Raw genomic sequence first — 10,441 nt, 5'->3', positions numbered from 1 at the left:
GGGACAGGCGGGCCCGGCCCCGCCCCTGAGAGCGGAGCCCCGCGTGTGCGCCTTGCGAGGCCGCTGCCTGTCCGCCGGCGGCCGCCGTAGGCGGGGCGGGGCTCTTCCCGGAAGGAGACGTGTGTTTCGGGAGGAAGGCGGAAGCGATGGCGGCGGCGGAGGCCGAGTGGGAGCCGGCGGGGCTGCTGTCGGCGCCGGGGAGCGGTCTCGACTGGGGTGAGCGTGGGGCTGTGGGGCCGGGCGGGGCGCCGGGCCGGCGCGGAGCTCCCCGCCGGAGCCGGGCCGGCGCTGAGGCCGTTGTGTCTTCCGCAGAGGCGGTGCTGGGCGAGGAGCTGAGCGAGCTGCTGGGCGCCGCGGAGGCGCGGCGGGCCCCGAGGGACGAGCGCGACGTGAGTACGGGGCGGGCGGGGGGGGCTCCCCCCTCGCCGGCGGCGTGGCCCCGCGGCCCGGCTGGGGGGTCCCCGGGGGGTTCGGGGCGGCAGCTGACAGGCCTCGGGCCGTTTATCGCGGCGGTGGCTGCTGAGGCGCGGGGCTGTCGGTGCGTGAGCAGCAGCGAGGGGGCTAGAGGCGCCAACGCCGGTTCTAGCGGGGGGCGCGTAAGGGGAAAGCTTGAGGCGCCGGGTCCGGGAGGAGCGGTGCTGCGGCTGGCCCGGTGAAGGAAGGTGAGCTTCCCCCGTGACGCGGCGCTGACTGGGCATGCGGTGCTGGGCCGGGTGAGAGGAGAGGCGTGGGAGTGTGACGTCTGCGCCCACCTGTGCGCTGCTTTGCTGTAGGGTGGTTTCTGGGCTTGTCCGGCTGTTTCATGATTTGGCTTGAGGCCAGGCATCCAACAAAGCTGCTCTATCGCTCCCTTTTTCTGCTGGCAAAGGAAGAGAATAGGTATTGGGAGGCTCAGGAGTCGAGATATCGACAGGGAGACCCAACACAGAGTCAGTTCCTCACAAATTATTTTCCTTCTTAGCTGGGAGGATGGGCATACCTCACACTCTTCTCCTGCTCCAGCGTGGGGTCCCACCCACAGGCGACAGTCTTCTCTGTGAGCCCTTTCTGTTGGGGCCTCAGCTCCTTGCCAACTGGCTCAGCTTGGCTTTCTTCCATGGGGTGCTGACCTTCAGGCCCAGACTGCTCCAGCCTGATCCCTCCTTGAAGTTACAAGTCCCCCAAGAAAACCTGCTCCAGCACGGGTGGATCTTTCCACGGGCTGCAGATTTTGCTGCCGGGAGCTTGCTCCAACACAGGCTTCCTACAGGGTCACAGTGGCCATCAGGTGGCTCCACCAGCTCTGGCATGGGATCCTCCACAGGCTGTAGATGGTCTCTGCTCCCGGTCATTAACCATGGGCTGCAAGGGGACAGCCTGCTTCACCATGGTCTCTTCCACGGGTGCAGGGGAATCTCTCTCCAGCACTTGGAGCACCTCCTCATCCCCACTTCTTCTTCCCTGGCCTTGGTCTGCACATTTTCTTACATCTTCTCACTCCCTTTTCTGGTGGCAAAAAGTGACTGCTAGTGGTTTTCTACTTCTTAAATGTGATTCCCAGGGGCACTGTGACTGCTGCTGACTGGCTTGGCCTTGGTCAACAACAACTCCGGTCCTGAGCCAGCTGGTGTTTACTCCCTCAGGCCTACAGAAAGCTTGTAGCTGCTTCTTAGAGAAGGCACCCCTGCAGCCCCCCCTTCTCCACCAGAACCCACCCACGCAAAACTACAGCAGCTCTTCACGTGAAGGCCTGCTGGTTACTCCCCATGTCTTTCTCTCTCCAGCTATACATACTGCTTTTTCTACCCCGGGGCATTTGCCTCTTGGCTTCTGCCTTCTCTCTGCTCCTTGTGCCCAAACCCCCTCCCCAGCACAGCCCCTAGGTTAGCTGACATAACCTCAGACACCGAGAGCATTCCTGCAGGCGTCACAGAGCCACGTGCTGGAGAGAGTATGGGAACTGCTCGCTGGGATACAGGCAGCATATCGCCCATCAGCACGTCAGCATTAGTTACCTGGGTGGAGGCTCTGCACAGCTCAGGCAGTCTTTTTATGCACGTTCTTCCTATAAATGTGCTGTGGTTAGCTTTTTCTTTGTTCTAGCCTGAAAATGCTAACATCTGTGTAATCTGCAGACTCTTTGAGCCTCCCTTTATGAGGTAAATTGAGGACATAAGGAGAAGTACAGGTTTTAGCAAGGAGATCTTTGCTGCATGTTTGTATAGTTTGGTATGTGGTATTTATATTTTTCATGCAATTCATAAAAACGTCACAACAAGGTGACACTTATTGAGGCTTTTTTGCATCCACATAAAAAGTGGAGCAAAAACCTTTCCTCGTTGCTTTAAAGGTCCTGCAACAAATAATAGTATGAAGTGATTTTTACGTTTGTTTTTTTTTTTCTCCTTTTGGAAGAGCAAACTGCTGTGCTGGCTGTAGACCATGCTGATGGTAATGTCAGTTTCTGCAAGTATAGGGAGACCTAATATATACTGTGCATCAGATCTTGAACAGAGCAGTCCTTGTGTCTCTTTTCCAGCTGGTAAACAGCCACGGATGCTGCCTTTGCACATCAAAGCATTTTATAAGCAATGACAGAAGGGCATTAAGTAAATCCTTAATGATGAGGGGGAGGATGGTCACAGGTTGCTAAAACTTCTGCTTTAGGTGAGGTGGTTCAGTGACTGGACTTAGGACTTTTGCTTTACAAATTACTGATAACAGTAGGATAATTAGGACATGCTCCTTTCCTACTGGTCAAAGCTTTAAAAGAAGCCATTAAGAGTTGCCCCCTTAAGAGCTTTTATCTCTGCATGCCTTAAGGCCACTGAAGTGATGGGGGATTGGACTCGATGATCTCTGGAGGTCCCTTCCAACCCCTACAGTTCTGTGTGATTCTGTGTGAGGGTTGTGGTGTTGTGTTGTCCGGAGCTGTAAAGGGGTGAACACAGTCACTGGTGTTTTATGTGTCTGTTGTCCATTTGTATTGTTCTTCTCTGAACTGTCATTTCAGGACAATGATCTCTACAACTTTCATTTTGATTTGGATTTGATGTCATGGGACTCGGATCTCTGGAATATTACAGGCCACGCGTATACAGGTAACTAACCTGTTCTGTGTAGGCATGACTGTCCCCCACCCTACAAAGGCGAGCGGTTTCAACTGTAGGATAGCGATAACTTAGATAAAACTATTTGATGTCGTGTAGCATTTAGCTATGTGATGGGAAGTCATCCTGTTTCTGTAGGGTGGATACAGCTGGCAAGGATGGCCCTACAAGCTAAGCTCTTTAATCTGTGTCTTCTGCTGTGCCTTGATTCAGGAATTAAATAGCTGGTGTAGCACTGTGTGTTCTTTACTGGTGTCCCGTTGTTAAAGATTTGCACAGTAAAGTTTATCTCTCTTGCAGATGCAAGCGTGAAGACAGAACCTTTATCACCAGCCACTTCAAATTGTTCCGTCCCTTCTCCACCATCTGTGGACTCTCCGGTGCAGAACGTGCCTGTACGCAGAACCCTCGGTGTAACACAGATGGCAGAAGTCATTCAGTCAGCTGCGACAAACAAAACCCCCGCTGATTTATTTGTCTGACCAACTTAATGGCATAAGAGGAAACAGCTTATTTTTTCCAGCCTTTGCAAAAAAACAACGTCCCTTTAGTGACGTTTTCCTTCCTGCCCTCCTGTGACCCATTCTAAAAAGAGCATGTTTGGTTCTGCTTCCTCAGTGGTGTGTATTGGCCTGTCTGCCAAACAAAATGCCTTCTAAGGCCTGCTGAGAGGCAGTTGTTGGCCTCTGCTCCCCTTCACTCTCCTGAAGAGGAGAGGTGGTACTTAGGTTTTGTTCTGTGGTTTTATTCTGTTTCAGTGTTAGGTACAGCTAAAGACCAATCTCCTGTTTGCTGAAGCAGCAGCACGGATGTGGTGAAAGACAGTTATACTCTGAACTGCTAGTAAATACTTCTATGTGTTTCTGAAGCATTTATCTCATGTACTCTCTGTCTGCAGGATGATGTGGACTTCAGCTGTAGCTCCCAGATGTCTCCCATCTCACTCTACAGCAAGAGCTGCAAAAGCCCTGCATCCCCTGAAGGAGATGGAGGGAAGAAACCTGCCGTCAGCATCACTTCTCGGTCTGGTACGAGAGATCCAATGACATTGGTTCTGCAGCTAGTACACATGTTGTTTAACTGATGGACACTAGTAAATCCAGTCACTTCTGACTTGAATTTGTGATAAGATACATCAATTTTTAACGAAAATTATAGAAGGGTAAAAAACCCCACCAGAAGACATGCTATTACTGCTTAAATATTCTATATCTTCTGGTCCAACTCTGACTCCTTTTTTCTTTCCCAGGAAATAATTCTGCAAGGACCTTGAAGAGGTGTAGTCAGGCAGCGTCCAGGCCTTCGATACAACCCAAACCCCTTTTGCCTGCTGCACCTGAGGCTCAGCCTAACATTGGCATCCCAGCTAAAACCATCATTATTCAGACTCTTCCCTCACTTATGCCACTGCCAAAGCATCAGCCAGTTGTTAACATCCAGCCAGCACCCCCTAAAGGTCAGCGAATTGTCACGACTGAGCCAAGTCATGAGGGTAAAAAACTACTATGTTTGGGATGGTCACGAGAATGAAGTTAGTTTTGGTGGGTGAAACGGGAGGGGTAGGAAAAAAAGAGGTGCTGCATGCTTTGCTGGAGAGGTTTTAGGCTGAGAAGCAGCCCTTATTCCTTTCTCATATATACTCCTCTGAGAAACAACACCCATGTGGGCATTGGGTAGAAAGGACTGTAGCAGAACTGCTCTGGCCGTTGTGGAGGGAGAACTGCTGACTGGGAAGGGTGTCTCGGGACCCTTTGCTCTGCTCGTTATGGCAAGTGATGTGTAAGGTCATTACAGTGCTACCCTGTCGTAACCAAAGGAAGATCCAGCATGATCAGCTAGGATGGCTTGAACAAAGCTTGAGAGCTCGGAAGGGATGATAAAAGCCTTTTTTTTTTTTTTTCTCCCACCCACATGACATTGTGCCCCAGGATGGTGGGAGCATGAGTTTATGGCTGCTGCTCTCACTCAACAGCACTAAATAGGTTGTCGTGCAGTCTGCTAAAAGCGCCGTGTCAGAGAGCAGAGTAGTTGCTTTACAGCTGCAAGCTGCTATTAACAAGATGTAAGTGATCTCCTGTCCGGTGATAATTCTTCATCCCTCCTGTTGACCTGCAACAGGTTTTTTGAAGTAGCTTGAGCCTTCATTTCTGAATCCAAAGGGTTGTTTCATTCTTCAGCTGAGGCAGCTGGGGACATGACTCACATTGCTGAAACATCAGACGCAGTTGCTCCTTTTCACCAGCTGATGGCTGCAGTCTCTTGCTGCTGACTGTACAATCCATGAGGCGTGGAAGGAAAAAGAGACAGCTGCTTAAGGGCATGGATCTAGAAATGACTGCAATAGTTGAAAATTTGTTTTCATTACTACTTGCTCTTCCATCAGGGCTTTAGCCAAAGCTGGAGATGCTGACATTGTTAACGTGCCGAAGATTGTTGGGCGGCTTAAAACACAGGTCGGCACAGTCAGTGTGACCTAATTCTTATTCCTTATTCCGATGTTCCAGCTGATAAAATACCATCTGGAACAAGGAATGTTTGGGATACAGATTCTTTGGATATAAGTACAGTACTGTGAAGATCAGTTTCTTCTTTATCCTGGAGAAAAATTAGCACAGTAGTTTCAGTGAGCCACTGCAGTGTTGCTACATACTTTTGGGAAAGTTTTTCCATACTATGTATTTACTTTAACTAGTGGTTTGTTTAAAAAGTCTATAGTGCTTCTTCTATAACAAAAAATTTAGGAATCTTTTTCATTGAACAACCTCTTCTGCCTGTGACTGCGTGGAGCTACCAGCTTGAAATGTGCATGAGGAATGATATTTTTACATGAAAGCTTTAAGAAGAAAGCATGATCTTGAAGCATCGTGTAATTAATGCGTAAAAAATGTTGAAATAATATCAAAACCACTGTTTTAGGTTCTTAAACTCTTAGTTCTGACTTACAATGTCTTCAAGATTATCTCTGAGAAAAAGGAGATCTAGTCCCATGCCTCGTACAAAAAAAAGATCTCAGTGCTAGGTGAATTACTTCATTTTTCACCTTCCAGGAGGTTGGCTAAATCCTGTAATGCATTGTCGTGCATTTTGGTTGGAATGCTCAGCTGGAACATGCTGTTTCTGAAAGCTGGCAAGGTCATCCTGTTACAGAGGATTGGAGAGACAGTGGTGTGTTTTCAGACAACAAAATATCACTGAAGCATCTGCTTGAGTTAAATGTAGTTGTTGGACTGAAATTTCTTGGAAGTGGCTGTTCCTAATTCCATTTCAAACTGTCAAAATTGCATAATTTTTTCTGCTTGCTTTTCTTTAAGGTCTCTACAGCTTGTGCATGGAAGTTCTTACATAGGGCATTTTTCAAAAATGCTGGTTTTGTCAGTGTGGATTGAGGCTTTAACTTCTGTCTTGAAAGTGTAACTTGCATTGTTCATTCTCATTCATCTTTGTTCTGTTTCTGAGTTGGTTTGTATGATATGAGTCACTTCTGTGCAGTAAGTTTTCCAATGAATACAGCAATAAAGTAGGGACAGACAAAAGGGAGAAAAAGGATTGAGCTAAGCTTGCTGAGTTCTTTGAAAAAGTTGCTGAAAGTACGTCAGGCGTTAGCAATACTGAAGTGAGTAATGTTTCCAACAAGTTTTAACTTTTATTCACTTCTGAAATCTTTTGGGAGAGAGCTTGATTTGTTGGATCCATTCAACATGTGTATTTTTGGTTTGCAGGATGGATTAAGAGCCCTGCAAACTTTTGAGCTTTTTTTCCCCCCCCCCCTCCATTCGTATCCTGTTGGATATACTGACACTGAAGAATTGGACTTGAGATAAACCATGTGGGGTGGGAGAGGAAGCAAGGCCTTCTGCCTCCTCTGTCAGTCTTCCCCTACAAACCGGTCACCTACAAATCCACATCGTACCACATGCTGAGCATTCCTGTTTGTTCTTGTGTTCTAGGTCAGTCAGTGGTGCTCCCTCAGCCTGTTGTGGTGCAGCTCCAGGCTTCTGGGGTGCTTCCTGCCTCTCAGCCTGTCATTGCCGTCCCTGGAGGGACCACACAGCTTCACAATCATACAGTAAATGCCTTGTCTCCAGCTTCTGGAAATGGCTCAGCGAGCAGCAAGATACCAGTGACTAATCCCTTGCTTCAAAGCTCCACACCAGCAGTGGGGCTGGATGTAAGTTCTGACCTCGTCGTGATAGCTGATAACCAAAGCATGGAAATAGTGTTCTGTTACCTGCACATGGGATGTTACGGGACAACCGGGTCACTTTAGAGTCTCGAGGAGACAGAGCTGTAGTTGTGCTTGTCTGATAGGATTTCTAACAGTAAATGGAATCCAGCTGCTTGGCAAAGAATGGGCAGGAGCAGCTTGGTATCTGCTGGCCTGCCTGGAGTTGCAGACCAGATAGGCAAGCACTGTGGCAGAAGACACTGCTGGTATATTTTATCCCCTTTATCTCCACAGATTTTACTCATGATTTTTAGAAATGTAAGGTGTGAGTTTCATATGGTCCTAATCTCTTCAGGGGCCCTTTGGTCTTCTACTGAATGAATAGAAAAGGGATAAGGTCTTAAGAGTCACTGCACAAATAAGTAAGTTTTTCCACAGTAGCTCACAGTGAGCAATACATGGCCACCGAATAGCTTTTGAGGCGTGTGGGGTTTTTTACCTTCTTCAGCTTTGACATGTTGCTTTGGTTGCGTTTTGGTGTCAAAAGGATGGCATGGTTGTGGAAAGTAGTGAAGCTTCTTGCTTGCAGCTTTTAAACTCTCAGGGTGTCATTCTCCAGTGTGGTATTCAGGCACAGTTGCTGTGAGCTGAGGATCCTATCGCATGTCTCAGCTGGAGGGAGAAAACAGTGGTGGCCATCCACATGAAATTGTAGTCACCTGCTTACCAGCAGCGCAGGACAGTGCTGCTCAAAGGCACGTGCCTTCAGCCTTCTTTGGACGGATGGTGTTGTACGATTTCCCAGTGTCTGAGAATCGCTACTCAGGTTTGCTTGAGGTTATGTTTTTCCTCCTTGTTTGTGTTTGTGTGTGGGCTGCATTTTTACTTGAAAAATTATTTGCTACAAATAATTCAGTAGCCAGACTGCAGTGGAAGCTGAATCTTGAATTTGCAAGAAGCCAGCAGAGGTCTGTCAGTAGACTGAGCGGGTAGGAAGGAGCGCTGCATTTTTAAATGATAATTGTGGGCCACGCAAAGGCAAGCTGAGACACCGATCAGCAGTCCTTACCTTTGTGACTCCCTCTGACCAGGACTAGTGTGGCACCGTGCTGTTGTCTGAAAAGGAGGTTTAAGTGACAAAACCTCCCTTACTGTCATCACACTTCAGGTAGAGATCTGCAACAGTCGGTAGTCGAACACGCAGCTGGGGCAGTGACGGGTTGTGCATATTTCCTCCTGAAGCTGTTTTAGGTAGGCAGTTTTAAGTCTTGGCATCAGCCTAAATGCTGTGCATCTTACCTGTGTGTATTGAAACACGATAGAACAGTGGCGACTGCTCTTCAGCACGCATTGAGGAACAGCACTTGGGAAAAGAACAAATGCTACAGGATGCAGCTGGCGCCAGCGGGGTTAAAACATCTCGCGGCTGCCGGAGGCGCCATATGCGGCGCTCAGAGCTGCGCAGATGTAGCTGTCATTTGAGCTCTGTAACACGTGTTTTTGTTTGCTAATCTAAGCAGATGTTGCAGGATAAAAAGAAACACTGCAGGACTTTCTTTTGGCTTTAGGAGGGATAAACTGCTAGCTTAACACCGGGCCCTTGCAACGGATTAGAGTGGGATGGGCTGATAGCAAGCTGTGCGCGTCAGGCCCTGTGCTGTACGTGTCCTGATCGCACACGTTTGCACAGCTCGCCAGCCGTGGGGATGTGCCAGGCTTTCAGCGCGGTCGCTCTTCACTAGGAAGCCAGTGAAGGACTTTCCACTAGGAAACTGGACAAAAGAAACGCTGCCTAAGCAAACCACTCTTCCGGTTGAAGGAAAGAGGTTCTTAACTGAAAAAGCAGATTGCCTTTCCTGTTGCAATTAAGTGGTCTGAGGACATAAATGGTGGGTGTGTGACGGAATCTGGCTTAGTAGCGCCCTTAGAGGGCCTTTCTCTCATGTTTCTACTCTAGTGAGAAAGGATAAAAATATTGAGAACTTAGAAAAAAAATTAATTACGCAAAACTACCTCAACACAAATGTGGAGTTCTATGGGAGTCCTGTTTGCTGTGCTGGGTGTTGGGTAATTTTCATGTGAAATAAACTCATTAAGCAAGTTGTGCTCTGTTGAGCTAGAGACAAGAAAACCCAGATCTTTCATACAAACAAACATTTGCATTGGCTTTGTATTCCCACATTTAAGGTGCATCTTTAAAGACAGCAGCTTTCATAAGCTGGGCTAAGAAGCCAGACAATGTAAAGTGCAAATGGTACAAATAGCACCGTGGGCTTTTTGTTAACTTTCCCAGTCTGTGTACCAAGAAGTCTGGGGAGTAAGAGAGATGTTTTTACTGCATTGTGCTAGAAATACAGTTTATGTTGGAATGGAGGTTAAATTTTGCTCAGAACAGAGTTTACTTTAGAAGGCTAAACTGAGGTAGCAGTGTTTATTTGTAAAGTGTGTGACGCTCTGTAAAGATAGAGGACAATGTGTATCTAGTTAGTACTATTTGAAGCAAGGTTTTGCAATGAACCTTTCACTTCTCCATATTTACACCACCTTTTGTGTGTGGTGGTGTAGTTTTTAAAGCTAGGAAGCAGAAATTGCATCACTAATTAATGTTTGAATTTAATGCAGATGTTTTCCCTGTAAGGGCTGTGTTTCCTGAGAACCAGAAATTACAGCCTACAAAGAGGGAGCCTGCAAAAGAAGTTAGAGGTGTTTGCAATATCTAATCTCTGTTTGGCACTTGTGCAATGTTGCTCAAGCTGTCTGACATTATAAATTATTTCCTCCCTCTCTTCTGATTATCCGAAAGCTCAAGCAAGGGGCACGTATGTCTTGATGCCAAGCCAGCTATGTAACGCTTAAACCTGGGAGCAGTATGAAGCGCTGCCGCACCCTTTCACACACACACACACACACACACACACACAGCTCTCTGTTTCCCACATCAGGCCTGCAGTTGTGGCTTATTCCCCAAGAAAAGCCAGGCAAGGACTAGCAGGTTGACCAAGGCCCGTAGACTGGTTTAGGCAGCGTCAATTAAACCAAAATAACTCAAGCACAGGAGTAGCTGGGTTTAAGTGAGCCTAAGAAACGAGTGGAAGTGACACCGGTGTGGCATAGTCCAAAGTGTGTTTGTTGCACAGAGTGCCCAGAATCTGACTGGGAGAGCCGCTGTTCTGACAGCGCATGGGGA

General features: G+C 47.9%; 1 protein-coding gene across 1 annotated transcript in view; it reads left to right on the top strand.

Moving 5' to 3' along the window:
* Nucleotides 1-146: 146 nt before the first annotated feature.
* Nucleotides 147-10,441, top strand: part of ATF6 (activating transcription factor 6) — a gene marked incomplete at both ends in the record, with an annotated part of 76,767 nt that continues 66,472 nt past the window's right edge. Inside the window, 7 exons of the mRNA XM_084266207.1 lie at nucleotides 147-216; nucleotides 313-389; nucleotides 2,993-3,080; nucleotides 3,390-3,484; nucleotides 3,988-4,117; nucleotides 4,339-4,545; nucleotides 7,037-7,257. Coding sequence (XP_084122333.1) covers nucleotides 147-216; nucleotides 313-389; nucleotides 2,993-3,080; nucleotides 3,390-3,484; nucleotides 3,988-4,117; nucleotides 4,339-4,545; nucleotides 7,037-7,257 — 888 coding nt within the window. The remainder of the gene's footprint in view (nucleotides 217-312; nucleotides 390-2,992; nucleotides 3,081-3,389; nucleotides 3,485-3,987; nucleotides 4,118-4,338; nucleotides 4,546-7,036; nucleotides 7,258-10,441) is intronic.

Source organism: Gallinula chloropus (assembly GCF_964237585.1).
Source record: "Gallinula chloropus genome assembly, chromosome: 6".
Taxonomy (NCBI): Eukaryota; Metazoa; Chordata; class Aves; order Gruiformes; family Rallidae; genus Gallinula; species Gallinula chloropus.
The sequence above is the reverse complement of the archived record's forward strand: the minus strand, read 5'-3'. Positions and strand labels throughout refer to the sequence as shown.